This window comes from Podarcis vaucheri (assembly GCF_965113315.1).
Source record: "Podarcis vaucheri genome assembly, chromosome: 2".
Classification (NCBI taxonomy): domain Eukaryota; kingdom Metazoa; phylum Chordata; class Lepidosauria; order Squamata; family Lacertidae; genus Podarcis; species Podarcis vaucheri.
The window spans coordinates 120,698,634-120,726,102 of record NC_138760.1 but is presented as its reverse complement, the minus strand read 5'-3'; the positions used below and the strand labels follow the sequence as shown (position 1 = coordinate 120,726,102).

The 27,469-nt window shown below is 46.9% G+C and overlaps 3 protein-coding genes and 1 long non-coding RNA gene across 6 annotated transcripts in view; 2 read left to right on the top strand and 2 right to left on the bottom strand.

Annotated features, from left to right (window-relative positions):
- The window catches only part of AGPAT1 (1-acylglycerol-3-phosphate O-acyltransferase 1), a 48,307-nt gene extending 43,577 nt beyond the window's left edge, over positions 1-4,730 (bottom strand). The window contains exon 1 of the mRNA XM_082207484.1: positions 4,628-4,730. The gene's annotated coding sequence lies outside the window, so the exon portion shown is untranslated. The remainder of the gene's footprint in view (positions 1-4,627) is intronic.
- Positions 4,731-5,601: 871 nt separating this feature from the next.
- On the top strand, positions 5,602-15,432 carry RNF5 (ring finger protein 5). Its single transcript, XM_082207578.1, has 6 exons — positions 5,602-5,942; positions 6,492-6,510; positions 8,053-8,165; positions 9,236-9,290; positions 9,416-9,527; positions 13,891-15,432. Exons 1-6 carry the CDS (start codon positions 5,800-5,802, stop codon positions 13,977-13,979), a joined length of 531 nt encoding a protein of 176 aa, XP_082063704.1. The 5' UTR covers positions 5,602-5,799; the 3' UTR covers positions 13,980-15,432.
- Positions 15,433-17,156: 1,724 nt separating this feature from the next.
- LOC309523622 lies at positions 17,157-20,837 on the top strand. Its single transcript, XR_014215470.1, has 2 exons — positions 17,157-20,501; positions 20,534-20,837. It is a non-coding gene; the product is annotated as an uncharacterized lncRNA (long non-coding RNA).
- Positions 20,838-23,194: 2,357 nt separating this feature from the next.
- PBX2 (PBX homeobox 2) overlaps positions 23,195-27,469 on the bottom strand; it is a 37,813-nt gene continuing 33,538 nt past the window's right edge. For all 3 annotated transcript variants that reach the window (XM_082207425.1, XM_082207423.1, XM_082207424.1), the window contains exons 8-9: positions 27,230-27,316; positions 23,195-24,721 (exon numbers count right to left, since the gene is read on the bottom strand). In XM_082207425.1, coding sequence (XP_082063551.1) covers positions 24,629-24,721; positions 27,230-27,316 — 180 coding nt within the window. In that variant the 3' untranslated portion in view covers positions 23,195-24,628. The remainder of the gene's footprint in view (positions 24,722-27,229; positions 27,317-27,469) is intronic.

Here is a 27,469-nt window from a genome sequence, read left to right as displayed (position 1 = left end):
AAGTGTCTTTTATGGGCATAGGTCCCATGCATGTTTTCTCTGGAGTAAGCCTCACGGCGCGGTGGACTAGCAATGTAGACCTGTACATGTGCCTTGTATTTGTAGGATTGCTCCCAAGCAGCGTGATCCTATTGTTTACTTAAAAGCAACCCCAGGCTTTTTCTTCAACAGGGCTTACTCTGTAGTACAGCCTTCACCTGCCTGAGCCCTCTGAACTGCCTATGCATCTTCCATTTAAACTTACCTGGCCGGTGGGCTTCCTGTGGGTCTCTGGTTGGCCACACTGAGAAATGGATGCTGGGCTAAATAGGCCTTTGGCCTGAACCAGGAGAGTTCTTATGTTCTTATAGCATGTCCCCAGCTTCCTAAAGAATCCTGGGAATTGTAGTGTACCCCTCACAACTGCAATTCCCAGCACCCTTACAAACTACGATTTCCAGGATTCTTGGGGGGTGGGGTGGAAAATGTGCTTTAAATGTATACAGCCCAAGCTGGGCTTACCTTGGACCCAGCAGCAACGGCTGGAGATGATGGGAGTTGCAGTCCAACAACATTTGGAGGGCACCGGGTTGGCTAACGCTGCGCTAGCAAAAGTGTGCTTAGGTTTGTGATGCAAGGTGCACTGAAAGGTTGCAGAGGGAATCCTCCAAGTGGCACCTGCAGACAGGCTGGCAGTGCAAACTCCATTGCACGCTTACTCAAAGGTTCCGTGAAACACACTCCCAAGTAAGTGCCTGCAACTGGAGCCTGAATTACTCTATATTTTTATGACCAACATATGATAAATGTTGACATTTCACATTTATATGCTAACAATCCCAGATGGATTTTTTGAATGTTAACACACACATCATAATACCTTATTTAAATCCATTTAAATCCATGTAAGTGCAATCATGGGAGGGACGCGGGTGGCGCTGTGGGCTAAAGCCTCAGCGCCTAGGGCTTGCCGATCGAAAGGTCGGCGGTTCGAATCCCCGCGGCGGGGTGCGCTCCCGCTGCTCGGTCCCAGCGCCTGCCCACCTAGCAGTTCGAAAGCACCCCCGGGGGCAAGTAGATAAATAGGTACCGCTTACCAGCGGGAAGGTAAACGGCGTTCCGTGTGCGGCTCTGGCTCGCCAGAGCAGCGTTGTCACGCTGGCCATGTGACCCGGAAGTGTCTTCGGACAGCGCTGGCCCCCGGCCAATAGATGTGAGATGGGCGCACAAACCCCAGAGTCTGTCAAGACTGGCCCGTTCGGGCAGGGGTACCTTTACCTTTACCTTTAAGTGCAATCATGGCATATTCTTCCTCAGTTTCTCTGTCTCCATTTCCCCTTCCTCTACTGCAGATGTGGGGAGCCTTGCATTCCCCAAATAGTGAAAGGCTTTCATATTTACTCACACTTTCCAAGCAAACATTGCTGGATTCAGGCAGTCGCATCTACAACCTGGTTCCTATGCAGTGTTAGGTATGTCAAAATCTATTCCAATCAATAAAAAGTATGCAGCCAAGGAGTTGGCTGGTTCCCTCAAATCAATGTGTGAAATTCAGCTACACACACATACACACATCCTGCTTTATGACCTTTGTTGGCCCCTTGATATTTCTAGCGCCCAACATTGCAGTAAAAGACGCCATGACTGGCAGAATTTCAGAGTGAGTGGGGGAGAAACTACACATCACACAGGAGACCATTGGATCACCTTACGTTAAAACATGCATAAGCAGCCAGCCTCAGAGGGGACAATTTGGATGGGGATATTAGTGCCTGGAAAATAAGGGCTTGGCCCTTGCCCCTAGTGCTGTTTTTCCAACCAAATTTCACCCCCCCCACCCAGCTGCTGCTAGCCCAGGTTGGGGTGTGGGTAAAGACAGGTATCTATATTGTAGCTGTTCTGTTTTTTTATTATTGATATTTTATTAAGTTTTATCAATAGAAAAGTTCAGAAAAAGAAAAAAATTCAAAATTACAAAATACAAAAGTACAAACATTAAACACAAAAAAGAAGTAGAAAGTAGAATAAAAGAAAACAAAACTCCCTCTTTTTTTTGATTTCTCATCTTTAGTTCACTTATTTTCCTGACTTCCTCACGCCTCCCTTTTTTGTATCCCTTTTGAAAATTGGTTCAGCAAATTCATAGTTTATCTATTATCAATCCCATCTTACATTTTACCTTGTTGCTAGAACCCCTTCAATTCATTTCAATGTCATCAGCATTCAAAAAATTTACAATGTTTCTGTAAATAAGTTTTAAATTTCCTCCAATCTTCTTCCACCAACTCTTCTCCCTGGTCTCGGATTCTGCCAGTCATTTCCGCCATTTCCATATACAGTAGTCTTGTAGCTGTTCTGTTTTTATCCACAGTCACCTGTCCCAAAGAAGGCCAAATGTCAGCTTCAGAGGGTGATTGTGATTGGGCAAAATAACGGGAAAGAATTAAAAACCCTTCCCCAGTGAAGTCAGGAGATTCAAGCTATGGATCTCCCATGCCATGTTTAATCTGGCCCTCAACAGACCAAGGATGGGGGACATGTGGCTCTCCAGATGTTTTTGGGCTTCAACTCTCACCAGCCCCAGCCAGCAGGGCTAGTAGCCAGGGATTATGGGAGCTGTAGTTCAGCAACACCTGGAGGGACACAGATTTCCCATCCCTGGTGCAGACTCTGGTACCCTCCAGATGTCTTGGTCTACAAATCCCACCATCCCTGACCGTTGGCTATGTTGGCTGGAGCTGAGGAGAGTTGAGGTCCAATAGCTTCTGGAGGATCCCAGGCTGGGGGTGTCTGCTGTAGACACAATGATACCCTCCCTTCAGTCATGTCCCTTGCATGCCTCCTTTTTCCTGATCTCATGCTCTGTAAAATTTCTCCAGAGTCCTATCTCAGATAACTTCCTGGCTTCAATTCCCTTCCTGCATTGAACTTTCCTGACAGCTGCCTACCCTTACTCAAGGTTCCTCTATCTCACTCCATTCCCTTCTCTGCATCCTTCTTTTAGTCACCTTGTCCCTGAGTTTCCTGCATCTCAGGACTGTTTAACTGGACTTTCCCCCGATAATAATAACACAATAGGATCCCTTCTGGATCAAACCAAAGGCCCATCTAGTCCAGCATCCTGTTCTCGCAGTGGCAAAAATATATGCCCCTGGGAAGCCCGAAAGTTGGACATGAACACAACAGCCCCCTCCCCACCTGTGATTCCCAGCAACTGATGTTCATGTTACGGAAAAGGAGCAATGCGACTACGAGCTGCAGCTGGCTGGAAAGCTAAACAGGATTTGATTGTTGGGGACTGTACCGTGGGAACAAAGGGGCAGTCTATTCACTGTGCTGAGCACCGGATGTTAGCTCAGAGTGTAATTTGAGCTGTACAGGAAGTACAGGAGGTGGAGTTTCTCTCTCTACTGTTGGTGTCTGATGAGAGCAGACGCGTTTCTCTGTAATGCTGCAAAGACAGAAATAAAGCCATGTAAATATATTTCTGTCTATCTCTTTCCCCTCCCTGGGGGAGCAGGGAAGAGTGGTGTGTTCTTCTCATGCTTGAGGAGGATCGCCGATAGTGACCTAGCCTGTATCCTGCCGGGGAACGCGGACAGGGAGGTCAACAAGGAGATCAAGCCGGGTGCCTGGAGAGTGGCCAGTTCCTCTGATAAGGCTTGATTTCCTGACAGTTCAAAGGTGTACTACCTCCAATGCTGGAGGCAGAACAGACCTCTGTGTGAAGCTCCTAGCCCAACTGACAATTGTCCATTCCCTTCCGAAAGTTGGATGGCAAATTGTTTAGTTCCCTAAGAAATCAGAACCATTCCCGGCCATCAGGCCAGCCAGCATCACAGCCTTCAGTTTCACCGATATAGACAGGAGGAAGAAACTAACATTCTAGCCTAGTTCAATGTCCAGAATTGTAAGGTGTGTACACCACTTCTGATGTACATCACACATCTTGCATCTACCCAAAATTTGCTGGAGCCACTGTGGAAGAGGGGAAACAAAGCCCCACTGTATTACTTTTCAGTCCGTACAGTGCAATCTTTTACATGTCTATTCCAAAATAAGCCCAGCTGAACTCCCAGGTAAGTATGTAGAACTGCATAGCAAGTGCTCTCAATAAGTTGCTGAACTCCAGCTCCCACCTTTCCTGGCTATTGTTCATGCTGACAGAGGCTGATGGGGGTTAGAGTCCAACAACACCAGGAAGGCACCAAATTGGCAAACCCTGATATATTGCATCGAAGCCACAATCTGCTTTAAAAATGAGTGTTGGCATTCCCAATACAGTGCCCTTCAGACATTTTAAACCACAATTCCTATCAGTTCCAGCCAACATGGTCAATGGTCAGGAATGATGGGAGTTGTAGTTCAAAACTGGCAGGGAAAAACCAGGTTGAGGAAGGCTGAGGCACTGTCTTCTGCTGCCCAGAATGAGAGAGACACCCCCATGTGCCTAGAAAAAACAGCAACAGAGTAAACTGAGTTTCCTTTGCTCCCACGACCCTGAGATTAAGAGTCTCATGCTCTACCATCTGGGGCTGCTGTGACATTGGCAGCAATTGTGATGGCTGTGGGTTGCCATGGTGCAGGTAGGGATGATTCTCAGTCTTAATAACCCAATCCTAAGACTGGCGGCAAAGCCAGAACTTACTTCCTAGTAAGTCTGTTCACAGGGTGGCTGTAAATTGTCGCATTAATCCCAGGAGCTCTGGCTGAGTGCAGATACAGTATGCGTTTGTAGATGGCTAGATTTGTGGGGACTCTGGCTTAGCCTGTCGAGTTGGACGGGTAACATCAGTTGCTGGGGCAATGGGAAGTGTGTGTTGTCATGACCATGGTGGTAGCAGCAAGGGAAGTTTGTGATGAGTGTACGGCTTATTGTGGTAACAACAGAATCCTTGGAATGGTTTGGTTGATACCAAAAACCAAAACTGTGGTTTAAATGGGGCGGGTAAAATTACCAACATGGACCACAGTGGCACTGATGAATAGCAGGTTGCCATGCCAACAGCATCACTGGCAAGCAGGTGTCTGGTTGCTATGGTAACACCTCACTTTCTACAGTTAAACCTGGTTGAGGAGTGGTTGACTTATCTAGGTAATAACTGACTACAGACACCCTCATATCTTGATAGCTGCCATGACAACATGCTAGACCTAAGGAAGAAGCAGTAAACTTAAGGCCAGAGGCAGGAAGTGATGTTTCACCTCCCATGAACCTTCGCCTCAAAAATGAGCAAGCTTGGTACAGCTCACCACGAGAGCAGACTCCGCCCTTTGGCCAAAGAGCTCTGATTGTTCATTGGCCACCCTATAATGCAATCGTTATTAGTTCCCGCCCCGATCTGGGATTCTGGCCAGTCACAATATATAGAGGGCGTGTGCTTGCCTTTCGTGCTTTCAACTGCATTCCAGACGTGCCCATCGTGCACCCGCCCCCAATCCTTGCTGTCTTGCTCTTGACACGTTGCCTTTCCAGTCAATCAGGCTACGCCCCACCCCCACCTCGCTCTTTAAAGTCACATGACATCTTATTTTGCTCGACGGCGGGAGGCGGGAGAATGAGGCCTCCCTTAACCAATAACGTAACCTCACATTTTGACACCCGAGCGATGCAGCCAGTCAAAAAAGTTTCGAGCGTCCCCCTAGAGCCGTGAAGGCGGGACTAACTCGGACGTGCTCAATCATCTTCGCCAGGTGCCACAACGGACTGCCTCTGGCTCCAATGAAATATCGGCCAAGCGAGAAAGACGGGCGCTGGGGCCAATTGCTGAAGAGCGGGCGTGTCCGGCTCCCCTCCTTCAGTTTAAGTGAGGGCGGAAGATGGCGGCGGCGGCCGGGATGGGTCCGGGGGTCCCGGACGGGGAAGCCGAGGGTTCAAACCGCGACCGCAGCGCTTTCGAATGCAATATCTGCCTGGAGCCTGCTAGAGAAGCTGTCATTGGACTCTGCGGCCACCTGTACTGGTGAGGAGGAGTGGGGAGCAGAAAGGGGCGTGGCCCTGAAGAGTTGGGGGGCAGCCTTAAAAGGGCGGGGGGCACAGAACAAGGTGCCTGGCAGGGAGAGCTGCCCTTGTTCTTACTGGGTCTGGCAGGCGGAAGGTTTGCTCCATTGCAAAGAAGCCTGGGAAAGAAGCTTCACCTGCTGGATTTTTGCCTGTCGGGATGGCCTTAAAGCTGCAGGGGCTGCACCAGATTTCGCTTGACTTCGACTGCCACTTCCCCACTGTCTAAAAACCAAAGAGGGTGGATGGCAACCTCGAAGGAGAGCCCATGTGGTTAGGGTTAGGGTGTGCGGATCAGAACTAGGCTCTGTGAAGCTCCCTGTGTGGCCAGTTGCAGGATTAGCTTTTGGAAGGTATCTGGGGTGGGAATTTCAGAACCTAGAGCTTTGCTCTGTGTGGCCTTAGTCAGGCATACGATTCTTGCTTTTTTTCAAAAAACAAACACTGAAATTGCATTATTATTCCAGGTTTTAAAAGGGTCACTTGCTTTTTCTTCTCTTTTTCCCCCTAGCTGGCCGTGTCTTCACCAGGTGAGTGTCTCCCTTTCCTCGGCTGCTGACCTCTAGGGCGAGGAAAGGTGAAGGGGTCAAAGAACGTCATTGAGGGAACCTGCCCTGGTGTGTGAGCCTCTCTGCCATGGTGTCGGCCTGCCAGGTGGCCAATCTAGATGCCTACGGGAAGCTTGCAAGCAAGACCTGAGTGCAACAGGGCCAGTTTGCGGAGTCCCCACAGGCTATTGGGAGAACAGGATGCTCAAATAGATAGGCCATTGGTCAGATCCAGGCATGGCCAAACTTGGCCCTCCAGATGTTTTGGGACTACAATTCCCATCATCCCTGACCACTGGGTCTGTTAGCTAGGGATGATGGGAGTTGTAGTCACAAAAACATCTGGAGGGCCAAGTTTGGCCATGCCTGGTCAGATCCAACAAGTCTCTTCTTATGTTTTTATGGGAGGCAGGCTTTTATAGGAGGCTTTAATAATATTTGTGCCTATTGAGAATGCTCGCGGAAAATGCAACCTCCATGTGCAGAAGCCATATATCTTTTTAACTGCTGAAGGCAAACCACAGGAGAAGAGAGCAGGTTTATCTGTGTTCTACCTTGTTTGTGAGCCTTCCTTTTGTTTCTAATCTGGCAGACTTCTGTTGAGACAGAATCCTGATCAAGATGGACCATTGGTCTCACCTGGTTAAATATTTCCTATCGGAGCAGCTGTCCTTGAATTGAACCTTTCCAGCACCAATAAGAAGTCTGCCTGTGCTTAATTAGTAAAAAATAACTTCAGAGTTCTGTTGTGCTCAGATCCTGCTTGAAGCCACTGGCCATTGTGAGAAAAGGAGGCTGGGCTAAGATGGGCCGCTATCTGATCAGCAGACCTTGGGCAAAGCCAGAGGCAAAAGTGGGCAGAGTCGCAAATGTGAATTTTACCTGCACTCAGCTCTCACCTGTGGTTCCTAGAAGCTGTCAGTGTGTGACAGCCACAGCCCAGGAATAGCTTTGTCCAGCAGGCAGGTGAGGGCAGCCGATGGGTTTCAAACTCTCAGTGAGTTGGGGGCTTCTTCTGCATTGAAGACAGGCTTCAGCGGATTAGACCAGTGGTGGGTCCAGCAGTCAAAAAGGCTGTAGAGGAAGTGAGGGGCAGATGGGGCTCGTCAACCTCCAGACACACTGCCCAAACTTAAGCCCTAGGAACGTCATTTTGGTGCTGCTAACACAATGGTTTGACTTCACCCCCAGATGCACTCTCCATTGTCTCTTGAGACAGATGGATGCAAACAACAACAGTTCAGTTGTGTACCCTTCTCTTTCTTCCATTCAGACAAGCAAGAGGCATGATCAGAGTTCAAGGGCTCATTCCTGCCAGGCATAACATTTGGGTTTGAAGCAGGGTCAGGGTGAGGGGGGTGACCTGTAGAGAGTTCTGCATTTGTGCCCACCTGCCTGCCTGCCTGCTCACCTGTCCTGGGTGCCTGAGATTTCCCCGCCCTGATTACATATGATCTGCATATCTTTGAGGACGGGTGGGAGAAACTCTTCCACATTCACTGCCATCTTTCCCCGCCTCCCTAGTGGCTAGAAACTCGGCCAGAGCGCCAGGAGTGTCCTGTGTGCAAGGCAGGAATCAGCCGGGACAAAGTCATCCCTCTCTATGGACGTGGAAGCTCCGCCCAGCAGGATCCCAGGTAATCATTTCCTTTTGCTAGGCTCCCTGCTAGTTTGGTAATCCTCAGTGATAGTGGAGTTCTGGGCTAGAGTGGCACCTTTTCTCAGTCATTTCCTTTTCCTGTAGGCTGGTTGGTCTCCCTCCCTCTCTTCTGCAATATCTCTGGCCGCGAGTCCTTTACTGGCTCTGAAGAGTCTCTTATTCTGATAAAAGGAAAGATTTGTAACTTTCCAGGTCCCAAGCCCAGTATCTCTGGGCAACTGCCTAGCCCAGGAATGTGTGATCAATAGAATCATAGAGTTGGAAGGAACCAGTAGGGTCATCGAGTCCAATTCCCTGCAAACTCAACTAAAGCATCCCGGCCTCTGCTTAAGGAAGGAGATTCCACCACCTTCCTAGGGCATCTGTTCCTCTGTCAAACATTTCTTACCATCAGAAAGTTCTTCCTGACATTTAGTCGGAATCTCCTTTCCTGTCATTTGAATCCACAAGATGGGCACGAATTTGAATTGCTTTAAAAGGGGCTATGACAGATTCATGGAGCAGAGGGCTATCAGTGGCTAGTAGTCATGCCTCTGAAAATCACTTGTTGAGAATCGCAAGCAGGGAGTGCGCCATTGCTTCCCATGCACATCCAGTTGGCTGCTGTGAGAACAGAATGAATGACTAGATGGGCCTTTGGCCACATCCAGCAAAGCGCTGCTAAAGCTGAGGATGCTCTCCTTCAATGTAAACATGTTGCCTCTCGGCTGCATTGAACTGCAGGCTCAAGGCAAAGACCTGCTCCGTCCTCTGCAGATCTTCCAAGCACAGCCACCACCTCCCCCAGTGTTTTGCAAATACTACATCCTTATCCTAATGCGTTTTTAAAATTCCTTCTGCGCCCTGTTATGGGGAAGACAGGGGGTGATGGTGAAAATACTGCATAGCTGTCAACTTTTCCCTTTTCTTGCGAGGAATCCTATTCGGAATAAGGGAATTTCCCTTAAAAAGGGGGAAGCGTTGACAGCTATGAAATACTGATGAACGGGAGGAGTGTCTGCCTACCTGCCAGTGCTGCTTATGCATATTCCCCCCTTCCTATCACAGGTTGAAGACCCCCCCTCGGCCACGAGGGCAGCGCCCAGAGCCGGAGTCCCGAGGGGTGAGTGGCGCTTGCTTCTAGCCCTCTATAGACTGATCCCGGCTGCTTTGCAGTTTGCAGCAGACTACTAACCTACATTTCCCCCCTTTCTGTTTTTTGCCCCCTGCTCCCCCTCCCTCCGACAGGGCATGGGCGCCTTTCCCGACGCGGCCACTGGCTTCCACATGGCATTTGGCATTGGCGCGTTCCCCTTTGGGTTTTTTGCCACTGGCTACAGTACCCCAGGAGAAAGGGCAGGTAATGCACTATTTTTAAAAACAGGTCTAAGCTTGTTGCATAAATCTGCCCATAAGGGCACACTCAAATTCCACAGCCGTTCTCACTCGTCCTATCAACCAAGCTCTTGGATTATTATTATTATTATTATTATTATTATTATTAATTTATACCCCGCCCATCTGGCTGGGTTTCCCCAGCCACTGGACGGCTCCTAACAGAGTATTAAAAATACGATAAAACATCAAACATTAAAAACTTTCCTAAACAGGGCTGCCTTCAGATGTCTTCTAAAAGTCAGATAGTTGTTTATTTCCTTGACATCTGATGGGAGGGCGTTCCACAGGGCAAGTGCCACTACCAAGAAGGCTCTCGGCGCTGGACCTCTGGGTCTGGGCAGAACGATGGGGGTGGAGACGCTCCTTTAGGTATACTGGGCCGAGGTCGTTTAGGGCTTTGAAGGTCAGCACCAACACTTTGAATTGTGCCCGGAAACGTACCGGGAACCAATGTAGGTGTTATATGGTCTTGGCAGCCACTCCTAGTCACCAGTCTAGCTGCTGCATTCTGGATTAGTTGTAGTTTCCGGGTCACCTTCAAAGGTAGCCCCACGTAGAGCGCATTGCAGTAGTCCAAGCGGGAGATAACCAGAGCATGCACCACTCTGGCGAGACAGTCTGCAGGCAATGAGTTGGTAGTTGTTGGCGTCTGTCTGCCTCAAGAGATAATGGAGGACACCTCCAGGGGTGAAGTTAAACTGCTGTATTAGCAGCATCAAAGTGACCTCCCTGAGGCGCAGGCCTGGGCTGCCCAGAGGACAAGACCCACCTCTCATCTTCGCTGATGTGGTCCAAAGGAAAGCAGAGCAAGGGTTTTGACACCAGCTTGGCTGCAGCAGTTACCAGAAGGAGGCATGCAAAGCACCATCCAACTGTCTTAGGGACTCTGCTCCGGATTTGTGTAGGGTTTACACTCCTTAGCCTTTTCTACTTCTGAAGCTATCCCGCAAGGCAGCAGAGGTTTAGCATCAGACTTTTCCTTCACCTACCTTCCCAGGTGGGTGAGCTTCATTTGTCCCTCCCTTCCCTCTATGGCATGTGCAGAAACTGCCTTCTCAACGGTTGGACCCACTATTGGTCTCATCCACCGAGTTTGCCAGAGCCTGTCTTCACATGAAGGGGAAGTCCCTAACTCACGGAGGGTTTGAAATCCATCAGCTGCCCTCACCTGGTTTAGCTGGCCCGTCGAAGCCATTCCTGGGGTGTGACCACTGTCGCACACCAACAGCTTTTAGGAGCCGCAGGTGAGAGAGCTGAGTGCAGGATGGGTACCAGAGGTACTACCCCTCCCTAACACCCTTCAGGTTACATTCAGGTTACATATGCTTCAGGTTACAGACTCCGCTAACCCAGAAATAGTGCTACAGGTTAAGAACTTTGCTTCAGGATGAGAACAGAAATCGTGCTCCGGCGGCCCGGCGGCAGCAGGAAGCCCCATTAGCTAAAGTGGTGCTTCAGGTTAAGAACAGTTTCAAGTTAAGTACGGACCTCCAGAACGAATTAAGTACTTAACCTGAGGTACCACTGTACATCCCTGGGATTAATCTCTTGTGTTTTCCCACGCTACCCTTTGTGGGTTTTACCCAGGTAAAAGCTGCGTCCTCACTCTGATTTGCAGTGTCTGTGCTAAGTTCAAGCGCACCATTTTTTTGCGGCTGGGCAAGGCACCATGTCTCTCCCTGCTAAGCTGCCACTAATAGAACTTGGCAGCAGCCCTGCGCTGGGTCACGTTTACACAAGCAGGTGCTTGAGTCTTAACCTGTGCTTGAAATCCTTACTGTTCTGCTTTACTGGCTTAGAGAAGGGGTTGTTCCACCGTCAGGCTCTTACGCGTCCCTTTCATGTTCCTCTCTCTCCAGGGCTGCTTCCTTCTGAGTAGTAGCATCTCTTTCCTTCTCTGTATTTGGAGAGGGATTTTAGCTCGGCGTCGGAGCACTTGTCTTGCATTCACAAGGTCCGAGGTTCCATCCCATACTGGTATCTCCAGTTAAAAGGATTACTGGTGGCATGTTCTGGGAAAGGATCTCTCTCTCTCTCTCTCTCTCTCTCTCTCTCTCTCTCTCTCTCTGCCAGAGATCCTGGAGGAGCACTGCCAGTCAGAGCAGACGGTACTAGTCTAGATTGTCTAGCCTTAACCAGTATCAGGTCGCTTCCTACCATCTCTTCCTGCCTCCAGTCTTAGGGTAGGGAACTTCTGATCTGCAGGCCGTGTTTGGCCGTCAAGGCTGTTTGCTCTAAGCCATGCCCACCCACTCTACAATCAGCTGATTGTTGGGGGCTTGCATAGTTCCAGGCAGGATGTTTTGCAAACCCTGAGGGCTGTAGCCTTCGTTGCTCTAGCAATACATGGAGATCTGCTCTGATTATTGTGATACATCCATAATTACCGTATTGGCCTGAATATAAGCCTCACTTTTTTTTCCAAATTCCGACTTAGAGTGCGACTTAAATTTGCGACCTTACAAAAATTGGCTTTTACAATATTGCTGCTGGAACAGACATAAGGTAAAACAGAATGGGTGTGAGTGCCTGCAGAATTTTAATGGAGCGGCTTAAACAGTTTAGGGAAGCTTTTAATATTTAATAGACTGTTGTATTTTAATATTCTGTTGGGAGCCACCCAGAGTGGCTGGGGACATCCAGTCAGATGGGTGAGGTAATAAGTAATAAATTATCATTATTATTATTATTATTATTATTATTATTATTATTCGGGTATTGTCTTTTTTCTTTTTTCTTCTTGAATTTTAAAGGTGCAGCTTATATTCCGGCGTGACATATTCGGGCCAATATGGTATTATTATTGTATAATTATAAGATTATTGTATTAGGATGTGTCATTTTGGGGGACCATTCTTAATTTTTGCACATTTCTTCAGTGACTGGTCATAAAAAAATTGTTTTTGGGTATGAAGAATTCAAATTGGCTATTAATTTTGTCATCAGACAACATTGAGCTTGGTAAGTCTATGTTTGATGAAGAAGCCCATAAGTTGCTTTTGGCAAACCAAATAATTTAAAATTTAACTTCTGAAAATATCAGGTAATGCCAAACAAGGATAATAATAATAATAATAATAATAATAATAATAATAATAATAATAATAATAATATATGAGACGGAAGATACTTCTATTCCACCCCCAACACAATAATCTCTGTGGAGAGGATACTTGAGGTGATAATACATAAATAAACATATTGTTTGTGTACTATGCACTGCATATGAAACATTAAAAATGTACCACTAGACATGTTACAGTAGTTATATGTTGTTCTTGTATTTAAATGCGAAACAATAAAAATTGTTGGGGAAATAATATGAATAAAAGTAGCAATAATGATAATAATAATAATAATAATAATAGTAATAATATATTACTGTAAGTACTTGGCAATCATTTTTAATTATTTCTATGCAGTCTTATGCACATTTTGCTTACCAAGCAAAACTAAATTATTATAATTGATTAATTAATTTTCTTATATGTACCCCACCCATCTGGCTGGGTTGCCCCAACCACTCTTGGCAGCTTCCAACATGTATAAAAACATAATAAAACATCAAACTTTAATAAGAACAATCTGATCCAATATAAAAAGTCACAATAACTTTAAAATAAACAGCTTTTATCAAATAATGCAATATTCAGTCATCCATTAGAAATTATATTAATTTAACCGGAATATCTTTTGAACTCCCAAGTCATGTTGCAACTTTTTAGCGCCCCTCATTTTTGGAATTTGAAAGCTGAATTCTTCAAATACGTCCCAATGTATCATCTTATTAGAAGGGGTGTGATGACTGTGGCTGTCATGGAGGGACCCTGCACTTTTGAATTTGCCACTACACTTACTGCCTGGAAATGGATTTTGACGAAAATGGTATCGGCTACCTTGACTTTTGGGGATGTGGGTGGCACTGTGGTTTAAACCACAGAGCCTAGGACTTGCCGATCAGGTCGGCGGTTCGAATCCCCACGGCGGGGTGAGCTCCCGTTGCTTGGTCCCTGCTCCTGCCAACCTAGCAGTTTGAAAGCATGTCAAAGTGCAAGTAGATAAATAGGTACCGCTCCGGTGGGAAGGTAAACGGCGTTTCTGTGCGCCGCTCTGGTTCGCCAGAAGCGGCTTAGTCATGCTGGCCACACGACCCGGAAGCTGTATGGCCTTGGCCAATAAAGCGAGATGAGCGCCGCAACCCCAGAGTCAGCCACGACTGGACCTAATGGTCAGGGGTCCCTTTACCTTGACTTTTGCATCTACCTGTAATGGTATATGGTGCCTCCTTCTAACCTTGAGCTCCTCCGTCTCTCTTTTTTGCTTAGACGCAGAAGCTGCCCGCCCATCCAGCTGGCAGGATTCGCTCTTCCTCTTCATTGCCATCTTCTTTTTCTTTTGGCTGCTTAGTGTCTGACCGGCTGGACTCCGCTGGACTTGCCCTGTACTAAAAAAAAGAAGCCTATCAGAACAGGATAGAAGGACTTTCAAACTATGGGGAGGGAAAGGGGCAGCTGGGGGGAGGAGGGTGGAGTCATTTCCTACCTGCACCCAGGTGAGGCAGGAGGGGGCTGACCTGCAGGGTGGAGGGCAAGGTGGCAGATCCGGGGCCTGGTGTTTCTCCCTCCTCAACCTCCCTCCTTGATCCCCCTACGCAGAATTAAAAGTATAATAGGGTGACTTGGGGAGCTGACGATGCAAAAGAGGTGTATATTTGTGTTCAAAGTGTATCTGTGTGTATGTTGGGGAGGCAGGTAGGGAAAGTCGTAATTATCAAGGTGTTTTAATTGTTTCCTCTTAATTGCCCTTGACCGAAGCGTTCCAAAGTTCGCCTGAATTGCAGGTGGGCTGTGTTAAAAAAAATAATTGAGAAGATGTAGAAGAAGGTAGCCGTCAGGAGCTGTGGGGTCCGGGAGCCAAATCCGGCCTGTCAGTCCTCTGCTCTCCCCCCCCCCCCCATGATATTTTGCTCACCTGTATTCTACCTCCTCACAGGCCAGAGGGGTTTGGGGTGGGGGCTATCACTTACTCAATAGCATTAGTGGGATAAAATCCCATATTTGCAGCCAGACCACCCTCTTTTAATGGCTTAAGTTGGCAACTAGGCATCAAACGACGACAACAAAATCGAGATTTGTTCCTACCTGTAAGCTTACAATGGCATGAAATGCTACGTAGTGGGGAAAGAGGGCCTTTTTAGGAGGGGAAGAGAGCTGTGGTCTCCCTCTTTATAGGGGCAAAAAGCCCACCACACCCACCTGCCTCAGCAGGTGTTGCAGTAGGGGGAGCAGAGGCAAGAAAAGTAGGGTGGTAAAAGCAGGAGGTGGGCTATGGCAATGGAGAAGGAGCCACAGGAAAAACCATCTGGGCTTCTTTTTCTCTCTCCCCCCCCCCTGCATTCCTGTGGCCAACCACTGGGAGGGAAATGGGCCTCAGGTGTGTTAATTTAACTGGCCGCAACGAAGTTCCTTGTGGTTAGTTTTATATATAATAATAATAATGTCCCGTCCCACCCTTTAAAAAAATTGACTTCCAGAGATGTAAGAAGCCATGTGCTTTTACAGACTCTCTTTATTTTTTAGGCTGGTGACGGACTAGTCAACTGGCTGTATTTCTCTCTTTCCCCCTGGTGCCCTCCCCTCAATCTTCTGAGGGCGTATGGTACAGTCAGCGCTGGCGGGATTTGTTACTGCTTGGGTTGGGATGGGGGAGGGGATAGCCTTGGCTGGACTAACAGTATTTAATTGCCCAGAAATCTCTGGGGGAGGACGACTCACCCACCCACTTCCCTTTCTTCCCGTTTGGGTGACAAGAGGGAAGATGTGATGTAATTTAACCTATTCTGTAATTAAATTAACCTGTGATTCCTATCCGCTTGCGAGTGTGGAGTCTCCTTGCCGTTTTCTGGTGGCGCGAGAGGTGTGTGTGTGTGGAGAGACGTTGGGTAGGTTGATAAGAGATGATTTGCGCAACTCATTCCGCTGACTTGTGTGATGTGGTGGTGGGGAGTGCTTTATGTAAGAAAACAGAAGTCCTGCAGCTACGTCAGGCCAAAGGCCCTCTTCATCCAACATCCTGTTCTCAAAGTGGTCCACCAGATCGTTTCTGGGAAGCCCTCAAGGACTGCCTCTCTCCATATAAACCTACCCGGACCCTGATATCATCATCTGAGGCTCTTCTTCATGTACCTTCTCCAGGAGATGTTTGGAGCATGGCAACACAAGAACAGGCCTTTTCTGCGGTGGCACCTTGTTTGTGGAATGCTCTCCACCGGGAGGTTGGGGTGGCACCTTCATTATACATCTTTAGGCACCAGGCAAAAACATTCCTCTTCAGCCATTGGCAGACTGACCTCCTGTGCCCTTTTAAATGTGTTCTGGGAGGGGGGGGATTGTTGGTTTATGTTCTTATTTTTATTTTGTGTTTTATCTTGTAATTTTATGTTGTGAAACGGCCTGAGACATGTGGATCAAAGGTGGTATACAAATGTTAATAATAGAATTGTAGAGTTGGGTTGGTCATCTAGTCCAACTCTCTGCAATGCAAGGATCATTTCCCCAACTTGGGTCTCAAACCCGCAACCCTAAGGGTCACATGATCTACCAACTGCACTATCTATTTGCTCCCTCTGCATGTTGCATTATTATATAAGCCTGTTTTCCTTTTTTCCTGAAAAGGCCCCAGAGTTGTAGCTTTATGGCTTTGAGATGTTCCAGTTCCTTGTTTTCATTACCTTTCCCCATCTGCTGTGCTAAAACACAGGGATGGACAGATCTGGGTGTCTCGTATTAGATCAGCAAAGGCTTCTTGTCCCCCAATTATTTTACAATAGCAACAACGCAATGACTTATTTCCACCCAACTTCAGCTGCTGAAATGAAGCTACTCTGGTGTGCATGTTTTTGTGACAGGACTATGAGTTTGGTTGAGTTCTTGGTACTGAAAACCAAGTCTTGAGCTCAGAATGTCCTCAGTAACCCTGTTCTTTAATCCTAAGTGAATTCTAAGTCTCTTGCACCAGCTTCTGGTTGGTAGATCTTGGGCTTTTTAAATTATTGAATTTATATACTGCCCTATACCCAGAGGTTTCTCCTGCTTAAAAACCACCACCCAGATGAGATCCAACAAAGTGGAACTCTCCCCCCACCTCTTGCTTTTAATAGGGGAAGACCCAAACTATTCCAAATTTGAATGCACCAGAAACGGGATACTGCTAAACTTATTTTCAATCCCTAGCAATGGAATTTGTCTTCCCACCTGCCTCCACTGCTACTGCATTGAGTTGTTAAAATAATTTCAAGCCATTGTCACGCAAGCCCTCTTTCTTGTTTGGTTACAGCCAGTTCAGATCCCATCAGCTTCTGAAAAGTTTGCCCTTGCTTACGTTAAGAACATAGCATCCGGGCTGCGTTATGCCAAAGGCCCATGAGCTCCAGCTATGGAATTCACGCTCAATGAAGGTGGAACAGCCACTGATAAGACTCATCAGTCCCAAATTCGTCTAAATCCTTTCAAAGCCACCCGAGTTAGTGACTTTTGAGCGTGGATTCCATAGTTTTAACTATGCGCAGTGTGAAGAAGCACTTTGCCCTGAATCTTCCAACATTCAGCTTTGTTGAGATCTAGCGTCACGAGGAAGAAAACATGATCCTTTCTCTCCACAACATGCAGATTTATGCCCCTCTTATCCAGTCTCCTTATTTGCTCAGTTTGAGGTAATCCTTTTGGAAGGCTTCACAAATCTGCTCGGATTTCCATCCTGAATAACCGGGTCTTGTCTGCAGTGATGGCAACCATGCCCTATAGAACAGTCATCTAGCCCAGCCACTTGCAATGCAAGCATCTGTTCGCTCCTAACTCCAGATCATCCATGAACATGTTAAATAGCAACAGCCCCGTCCTTTGTGTGGGATGGGGGACACCTCCAGTTTATATTGCGTTTACTCTTTAGTTCCTATTCTTTAGCTGAAGATCTAGAGGGCACACCCTTTCTGTAGTATGCCTGCTAACTCGGAACTCTTTAAGTTCTCTAAAGTAGAAATAATGGGAAAGCAGCAGTGGAAAAAAATATATTTTATTGTTTAGGCAAAACTGTACAAGAGTGTTGGGGGAACCTCCAGAGTATATCCCCCCCCCAATTGAAATCCATCCTTCCTCTGAAGCCTCCAAAGGCCCTCTGTATTTGTGGATCCCTTTGCTTAGGCTTCGTAAAGACTCCACCTCAGGGAAGCCAGCTTTGGGGGTGGGGACGGGACCTCTGTGACAGTAAAAATCCAACAGATGCTTTCTTTCTGCATCACTGTCATTACTACACTGGGGAAAAGGCAGTCACACCACCCAAATTAAACAATTGCATCCATGCCAAAAGGGCAGGGAGCCAGTTTTGGTCTAATGTTACTAAGACGGCTACTTAGCCCAGAAAAGAGCCCATTTTGATCTTTGGGTAGTTAAAAATGCAGGTGAGTGGGACATTCAGTGTTATAACGGACTCTGTGATGCTTAGGAATAGCCCACCCCGGGAGACGAGTGTTCAAAAAGCATAAATAAAAATGTGGGGGAATGGAACCACGATTTTACCACATTACTTATCCTTTTATGCATGATAAGACATGAGAAATCTTGAATATGCACCTTGAAAGATCCTGTGTGTATATTCTTGCCCAGACATCTTAATTAACTCTCCATTTAACTTCACTGCCATCAAGGTAGCCAAAGGTTAGCCTTCTGCACATACTTGGGAGCATAACCTATTAAACTTGGCAAGACTTGCTCCCGAGTAAACATTTAATGGGCATGGGCAAGGTGTGGGTGCTTCAGTTCTGTCAGGGCACAGTTTGGGGGTTGCAACAGAATCCTCAGAAACATTACCCAGTGACAATTCCCAGAATGCTTTGGGGAGGGAGCCATGACACTTCTGTTGGTAAAGCCTTGCTTCAGATTTGCAGTGGGGGATCATCGCAACGGCAAATCTCAGTCATGGCTGTACCAATGGAAGGATCCCCAGCCAAATGAACTGAAATTTGGGGTTCTCCATTCCTCCAGCGTGGCTGGAAAATCTTGGTCCTTTCAAACTCCCGTCAGCTATGACGGGGTCACAGCCTAACATCACACGGGCCATTGGATCTTTATCATTGTCCTAGTGACTCCTCACTCCCCTTCTGCCGTTCTTTCTCTGTTTACATGCCTCTGTGTGCCTCTTAAATGCTTTTGTTCTCCCCTCCAGCTCACCTATGCTTCCATGTGGGTCATGGGGTTTTCCCTTGGCTTACAAAGGGGCTTTTTATTTCAACACCACCGTGGTAGGGCCATGGGACAGAGCTGGAGGCAGGTTAGACCCTGGCATCTTGTAGCCTCCAGCAAGAGAGACGCAAACAGCAAAAGCCTCCTGTTTGCTCCTGTGGCAGGGCATGTTGGGTGCGCACATGCAACGTATTCCAGTGTAGGGTGAAGAAAGCGCAGAGGCATATAAACCACTCCACAAACAGCACTGGTGCACCTTTTTAACAGTCTCACAAGGGGTGGAAATTCCCACAATGGTGGTTTCCATTATAGGTACATCATGTTGGGACCTCCTGAAATATTAAGCCTGCCCCAAAAGAGTCTCAAAACCTGCGTCTTAAATGGTGTATAAACTGGGCAGGGCTGACAACCAGCTAGTCAGGTCAGCGGTATTATTTAGCGCAGTGGTTCCCAAACTTCTGCACCTGTTTGTTAGATGTTAAGGTGCGCACCAAAAAAAAACAAACCAAAAAATTAAAAATGGGGAAGAAGAGCCAGCCCCCCAATCATTGGTACCAAATGACAACCACCAGAAATGGGAATCTGGCTCACTCATTTTATCATTCTCATAAGTGTGCCATTCAGGGCCTTTCCTGGCACTGCTTTAGTTGTTGTTAAAAAAATAAAGAGGTGCCAGTACTCAAAAGAAATGCTGAGGGTGCCAGAACAAAATGGCTGCCATGGGCATCCGAAAATAAATAAATGACATGGCGGTGCTCTGTACTGGTGAGCACTGTCACACACAAAAAGCACTGCTTCTAGCTAATCTGGACGGGTCGGCAGGAGAACCAGGTTCTGGAAATCTCCTTCCATTGCCATCTTGTTTTGTATAACTACACCCAGAAGGCTGCATATTGGAATGGAGGAATGTCGTGTGAATCCTTCCCCAGTCACACAGACCATTTTCCCAGTCACATACTAAACCACCCCCTCACCCCACTTGCCTCACCTGGTAAAATATAGAAGTTACAAAACATACAATCACACAGAAATAATTAAGCCCACCCCCACTATTATTGTTAAAAGGAAAAAGAAAATACTGTGAGAGGGGAAAAAACTACACATCTAGTTTGGCCTTAAGGCTGTAACTTATGTTGTCAATTCAAATAGACCCAATTGGAATTTGTGTGCAGGAACTGTTTCAACATGGGTGTCCTAACCTCATTTATCTTTCCTCATGTTGGCAGACAACCAGCCATTGTTTTAGGATTACCACTTAAAAGAGAAAATCAAAACCATAAGGAATAAGCTGCGGGGCCTGGTTTTGTTTTGTTTTGTAAGAAACAGAACAGGTACATCAGTCAGAAATTGGCCAAGTGGCAATCCTAACCCCTCGGCCTAAGAAGCAGAATGGCTGCCGTCAGCCACCAAGGACCAGAACAGAGATTAAATGTTGCGCTAGGCAAATTGCTCGAAACAACTTTGTAAGCAGCTTCATGTGGCAAGCTGTGTGGTTTCTCATATGGTTCAGGGGCTTTCACCAGACAAAGCTATTCTAACCCCTTCCACACTGGACATTGGCATGGTGGAAAAAAACCCAAATAAGAGTGGTTCACAAAAATGTATTGGCACATAAGCGCTTCTGCCACAAGACATTTTGAGCTTTTCCACACACACTGCAAACTGGTCTGAATGGTGCAAAGTGTGGTTTGGTCTCTGTGGTTTGGGCTTGTATAGATGAAAGGGACTTCAGGAATACCCCTTTATAGATACCCAGCAAACAGGTGTGTGTGTTTTGGGGGTGAACCAGACTTTCCTACCCACTCATTTCCTCCTCCTTTTACCCAAATGAATCCCAGGGCAAAAACTGTCTTCAATTTTATAGAAGAAAAATGATAATAAAAGCAAAGGCAGTCTAGAGCAAGTAAACAAAACAAACCCAAAACAGAACATGTCAAAACGGCCAGTCAGGGTGATGAACCCCAATACCCTCAGTCAAAGGGAACGGGGCAGGGAGGTTTTTTTTGGGGGGTGTCTCACAGCACTGTGTTCTCCCCCCCAAAACCCCCCACAGGGCACACAGAGGTAGCAGGTTCAAAAGGTCTCTGTCCCAAGACTCTATTGGTTTCTTGCGCCATGAGGTAATAAAGCTATTGGACTGACTAGCATGGAGCCCTCCCTGCGAGCAAGGGGGAGAGCAACTTGAAAAGTCTTATGTGGATTTCCGTTGCTCCTAATGGGTCTCTCGTGCCATCAGGATTTGCGCCTGTCGCACCCAATGTCCACCCTTGGGTCTGAATCCCTTCGGCTTTGGCAACTTCCACAAGCAGGCCTTTCCTCCGTCCTTTGGACCATTCCTTCGTCATCTTTTGCAATCCGATTGCCTTTATCCACATTCCGTCTTTCGAATCTTATTTTGGTATCTTCTCACGTCCAAATCCTATTTTCTGATCCAAGTACACATTCCTCTTGTGAACAAGTGCCGCTGAATGCGTGATTTCTCCCCCCCCCCCCAATCTATTGGATCTTTTCTACTTTATAATCCTTTCCCACTACTCTTCTAATTTCCCTCTTTCCAGCCTGCAATCTCTTCATTAGTTCCAAACTCTTTCGAGTTTCAATATTCCTGCCCTTCAGATTTGTCTTCCTTAGTTCATATTCTCTTGCCAGGAGATTTTAGCTTATCTCCCTACCATTTCTGCTTTCGCACTGTGTTTCATTCCCACCTCTCACTACTTTTGATATCGCTCTCTCCTATTTCGTATTTCTCACCCACTATCTGCTCTCGTGCACTTGGATCCATTCTGTGTGGTTTTTACTAGATTTGCTTTACTAGATTTTCCTTGTCTCCCTCCTCAGCTTCTGCCTCTCATTCAGGCCATTCGCTTCCCAAGCAAAACTATTTACACACTCATACCATTTCTTTCCATCACAGTGGGGGAAACTCCTTACTCAATTCTGGATAAAACAGTCCTTTGAAATATAAACTATACTAGCTTCCCAAGCATCACTAGCGACCCCTTTGGGCTGGAATTCATAGGAGCAAAGGGAGGGAAGGAAATCAATGAAGATGGGATACTGAAGTAATGCTTTTGGTTTGTTCAAATCCTCCATATTTGCATTGGGCTAAAGGAAAAATGGAAGCATTGAGTGAGCTTTTCTGCACAAATCAGGATTCTGGAGCAGGGGGTGGTTGCACAACAAATGACATTTCCTATTTTGTTCCCAAACCTCCCCTCGTATCTGTCCCTTCCTTTGAAAGACTACTGCGCTGCCAGAGCATTTAACCAGAATACGCTGTCCCTGGCAAAATGCAATTTCCCTGGCTGGTACTGTAGCACTTTCCTTGTTTTCCCACCTTCAGTTTCTCCATCCCTTGCAGATCTGCCACAGAGACTCTACCCAGTTGCAGAGGATTCTGGGAGTATTCCTGAGGCATCTGAACAATCCACACTCTATGAGGCCATCACCAAATGTGAATTGAGAGAATATACGCTCAACCAAGCCTGCTGTCCCCCCCAACACTCTTTTGACTGGTGGGTGAGGGTAGGCAGATTCCCTTTCAAGGACACCCATCCATCAGGACCTACTTTTCCGACCACAGGGGCTTCAAACCCCATTTTAAACCATACATTACATTAAGTCCCATCAATTAACCTGGTGGGTTTTTAAAAAAACAAAAACTGCAAGCAGGACTCTTGCCAATAAAAAGGCCCCCTGAAGCAATTTCATTAATGGAAGCTTTCCTTCCAAGGCAAGCAGACATTTTTGGGTGTGGCGGGGGATTTTTTGGAGTCACTGCTCCACATGTCTGTTTTTAAAAGTGAAGAAATGAAATGGTGCATTTAACATAATTTATAGTTTGTCCCAGATACACAGCATATCCATTTAATGGGAAGGGATACAGTGGTACCTCGCAAGACGAAAAACTCGCAAGACGAAAGAGTTTTTCGTTTTTTGAGTTGCTTCGCAAGACGAATTTCCCTATGGGCTTGCTTCGCAAGACGAAAACGTCTTGCAAGTTTGTTTCCTTTTTCTTAAAACCATTAATACCCAGGAAACCGTGCTTCGCAAGACGAAAAATTCACAAGACGAAAAACCTCGCAGAACGAATTAATTTTGTCTTGCGAGGCACCACTGTACTGCTATGCCCAACCTGTATCTCCACCATTCTGTAAACTTCCTTTGAAGTATATATTTAAAGGTCATTTTCTCCATTTTGAATGAAATTAGGGCCTGCGCAAATATCACACCAAGAGGATTGTGACATTTAGAAACCTATCTGATTGTGCTTGGTCAGACCAGGCGGAAAAGCCCTAAGATGGTGATGGGGTGGAGAAAGGGAAAATAACTTAACAGGGGGGAAATATCAAGAATATAAGAAACGGCAGAGAGAAAAAAACTCAAGAAACTGTACACACAATAAGAAATGGTTACAATGGGATAAACTGAAATAGAGAGAGAAGAGGCAACCCCCCCAAACCAGATCAGAAAGCAAGAGATTTGACAGAAAGAAAAGCAGACCCCCATCACCCATAACGAAGCTACAGTATACAGCATGTGTAATGTGGGGTGTGCTGGGCTCTCTTAGCCCTATGGCTTCCCCCACAACTTCTAGTCCTGCCTAGGAAATAGGAAGTTTGTGCTTATTACTACTTCCCCTCCCCTATTACCTTGAACCGCCATTTTGAAGCCAGCCCCCACTGTCTTTCTGATAAAAGGTACCACGGTATGTTCTGTCTCTTTAGCAGGGAACCTTTGGCTCTCCAGATGTTGATGAACAACATCTCCCATCAACCCCAGCATGGCCAAGAGCTGAAGCCCAACAACCGTTGGAAGGTCAAGGGTTTCCCACTTCTGGCCTAATGGAAAGGCACCGGTCTGTAACATCTTGGGCCCCTCACAACTTCTCTTCAGGGCTATATCCCCTTTCTGATTCAGATGGTAGCCATCTTAGATCTTCATACCCAGGGAACCTATTCACTGAGAGGTATAACGGTTTCTACAGCCCAGGTGAGGGTTTCGCCGTGGCTCCACACAATCTTGCAGCGAGGCCCTTGTATGTTCGTTTTCTGCTAAAATATTTCATAAGGATGTTGGTGTCTCTGGTGAGCACCAGCAAAGGAGATGCCCACCTTGAGTCCAGACAGGATCCATGCCTGATTTCCCTTCTCTCTTTTATATATACATGCCATGTTCAAATCTCGACAGGAAGACGCCACAGTTTGCTATCTTGGAATCATCCCATCATGGAGAGATGCCAACTTAAGCCCTCTTCGGCCAACGTCTCTGCTCATCCTACTACCAAGAGACCCGTTGCTGCTGCCATCTTGAATCGCAATCCCACGATAAGCAGTTTGGATGCCATCTCGACACCCCTCCGGCAGGTGTGCTTATCTACAAGGCCGAGCCAGCAGATTATGATATCGCATTGCAGGTACATTAGCTCATCTGCCTAGCCCCTCCAAGCAGACGGACCACTTGAGATAGCCCCTCCCACCCGCTCCCCACCCCGCCTCCCACCGTCTTGGGTCCCCTTCACCGCTTCTAGAGTTGCGTCTTGCTTATTAAGAGGTGCCGTTCAGGATCATGGAAGGATCTTGGATCACAACGGGTGCCATCTTGAATTCACTGTCCCCATGGAGTGTTGCCACCTTGAATGCCAAGAGATGCGGTACTTGCTTCCCTCCCCTGCCCCGGCACTGCGGGTGGTGCAGTGATCTCCTGCCAGGTGGGAGAAAAGACGAGTTCTTTCCCTGCCCAGCCTAGTTCAGCACTAGGGTTAATTCCCTCCCCCCCACTGGAGCCAGGAAGAAAACGACAGAGGAGGGAGCGCAGCCCAGCAGGATCAGTTGGAGGTGTCAGAGTGGACACTACCAGGACCTTCTGTTGGGGAGGTCACAGAGGATGGGGTGGCTGCTTCTTGCCAGCCACCATTGGCCTGGTGAAAAAAAGGAGAGAAACAGTTGTTACAAAAAAAAAAATAGAGGCAATTTAATTTGCAGTTTCTTGCAAAGTTCCAACCTGCTAAACCTCTTTTCCTTTCCGTGGGAGTTCTCCTAGCTCTGCTTTCCCAGAGACTGGGGAGTGCTTGTTCCCAGTCCGCCCCCTTGGCACCATTATAGACCATTAGGTGCCAGCAACCTGCCCAACTCTTCTCTGCAACAAAGAATCCCTAATTTTGCTATCAAAAACAGTTCTACAGTAGAAGGAAGAAAGAGTTCAGGGGTGGGTGGGTGTGTATGTGTGCTGACTCCCTTTATTTTATTGGATCTAATGAGCAACCCCTGCAAACAGCAGATCACGTGATAAAAGGCTTCTCCTGGACTTTTAACTACTTTGGACTCAGATGAATCATTTTAGTAAGCTTCACCAAGTAAGAAAGTAAACCTCGTATTTCTTTCTTTCCGTTGAGGAACGTGCACATACCAGAATGTAAAAGTGGGCACATAATTCAGCTCCACAATCATCTTGGGCTTCTCCCTTTAAACGGGCTTCTAGGTCACATGACTCTACTTGGGAAAGATGCTGGAATGCTTGCTGAAATCTCAGAAGCCACTGACTGGGGCAGGGCTCCCACTACCTTACCTCCCCCATCACTAGCAAGGCCAGAATAAAATATTTGAATCAATTTATATTCAGCCTTTCCTGACATAGAACTGTAATTATGTTTAACGCTGAGCATATGCACAGCTGTGGTTCGAGTCTAGGCTGTCCCCAAAGATAGTGGTTTTGTTTAGTTTTACTAGCAGGAATGTAGTTTATTGATGTGGGAGCATTCAGATATGCAACCGCCACAAGCTGCTGTTCACCACACTGGGCACAATCCTCTACCCTCACTTGGGTTCTTGTGAGGTCCAGGAGAGGAAAAATATCTTCAGTCCCTGAATCTCCTCAAACCAAATCTTCTTCATACGCAAGGCATAATTAAATGTCAGCCTGGAAGCTGTGGCACTGGCCATCAAGCTCAGATCGTTTTAAAAGGGGATTAGAGGGAGGATTTGCGAGGTGGAATCCAATTGGTGTCCTTGCAGCAAAGCGGACGGCTTTTGCCTACGGAAATCAGAGGGAGGGAATTTTTGCAGATATCCCCCTGCAGCCCCAAAGAATCGGGAAGCCTTCCAGAATAGATGGAAGGGCTGTACAAGGAACTGGCAAAATCGCCTTCCCCTCCTCTTCTCTTAGCAGATTCCTCCCCATCAAAAGCACACCTCTGTGAGTGCTGGGACACCAAATGGATTCCACCCGTAAGAGAACGGCTAGAAACCACAACTGGTTAAATGAAATCTCCACATTCAGAAGCCGTGTATCACCGAACCACCTCTGTCAGGCTATTGCATTCCTGCTCTGCTAGTGGCTTGACCACTGTGGAAAACAGGAGCTGGACTAGAGCCCATACATTTCAAGTACCTATGATACCACTTTAAACAGTCACGGCTTTATTGAACTGTATTAATTGTTTTGCTGACTCTGTCACTGCAGTTTACTTTATTTATATGCCATTGTGTTGGATATTATAATGATCGCAATGTTTGGGTTTTTCAGCACTATTGTGATTACTGTGAGCCGCTTTTGAGCTCAGCGCTTGTTGTTGGAAAAGCAGAATGCAAATATCAAATCAAATCAAAACCAATGCCTTTCTCTCAAAAGAATATTGGGAACTGTAGTTTCTTAACAGTGCTGAGAGGGGCCAGTAGACCGTAATTCCAGCTCACAGAGCTTCAACTTCTCTGTGAAGTAGGACTGATTGCTTGACCACTCTGGGAATTATAGCTCAGTGAGAAGGAATAGGGGTCTCCTTACAACTCTTAAGCACCATTAATAAACTACTGTTCCCAGAACTCTTTCAGGAAAACCACGAGTGCCTAAAGTAGCATCACAGTGATTATGAGGAACGGCTAAGGGAGCTGGGCATGTTTAGCCTGGAGAAGAGGAGGTTAAGGGGTGATATGATAGCCATGTTCAAATATATAAAAGGATGTCACATAGAGGAGGGAGAAAGGTTGTTTTCGGCTGCTCCAGAGAAGCGGACACGGAGCAATGGATCCAAACTACAAGAAATAAGATTCCACCTAAACATTAGGAAGAACTTCCTGACAGTAAGAGCTGTTTGACAGTGGAATTTGCTGCCAAGGAGTGTGGTGGAGTCTCCTTCTTTGGAGCTCTTTAAGCAGAGGCTTGACAACCATATGTCAGGAGTGCTCTGATGGTGTTTCCTGCTTGGCAGGGGGTTGGACTCGATGGCCCTTGTGGTCTCTTCCAACTCTATGATTCTATGAAATGTTTGGTGCAGATGGGGCCTAGGTGGACCTTTGTCCTAATCTAGCAGGAGTCTTGTATAGTGTGAGCCCTGACATGCATGCAGTCTAAAGCAATACATCCCAGACAGATCAAAGTTACCTCTTCAGTGAGAACCAGGTGGGTCAAGTCTCCCGACGCACAAACTCACCCTCATTTCTCGTGGACTGTACATCTGGGTGGCAGCCATACTGTCCCCGTAGCCCCCTGGCCCCATAGAGTGACGCATCGATTCCACCTAGTAGTTGAGGGAAGACACATAAAAAGGGCAGAATGACAGCAGGGATGGGGAGAATAAGACAGGAGCAGCAGTTATGCTGGGCTGAAAACTTCTCATGAAGACTTGAGTGGGCATTAAGAAGGATCGAGCAATGTGGAGTTTACTCAAAAC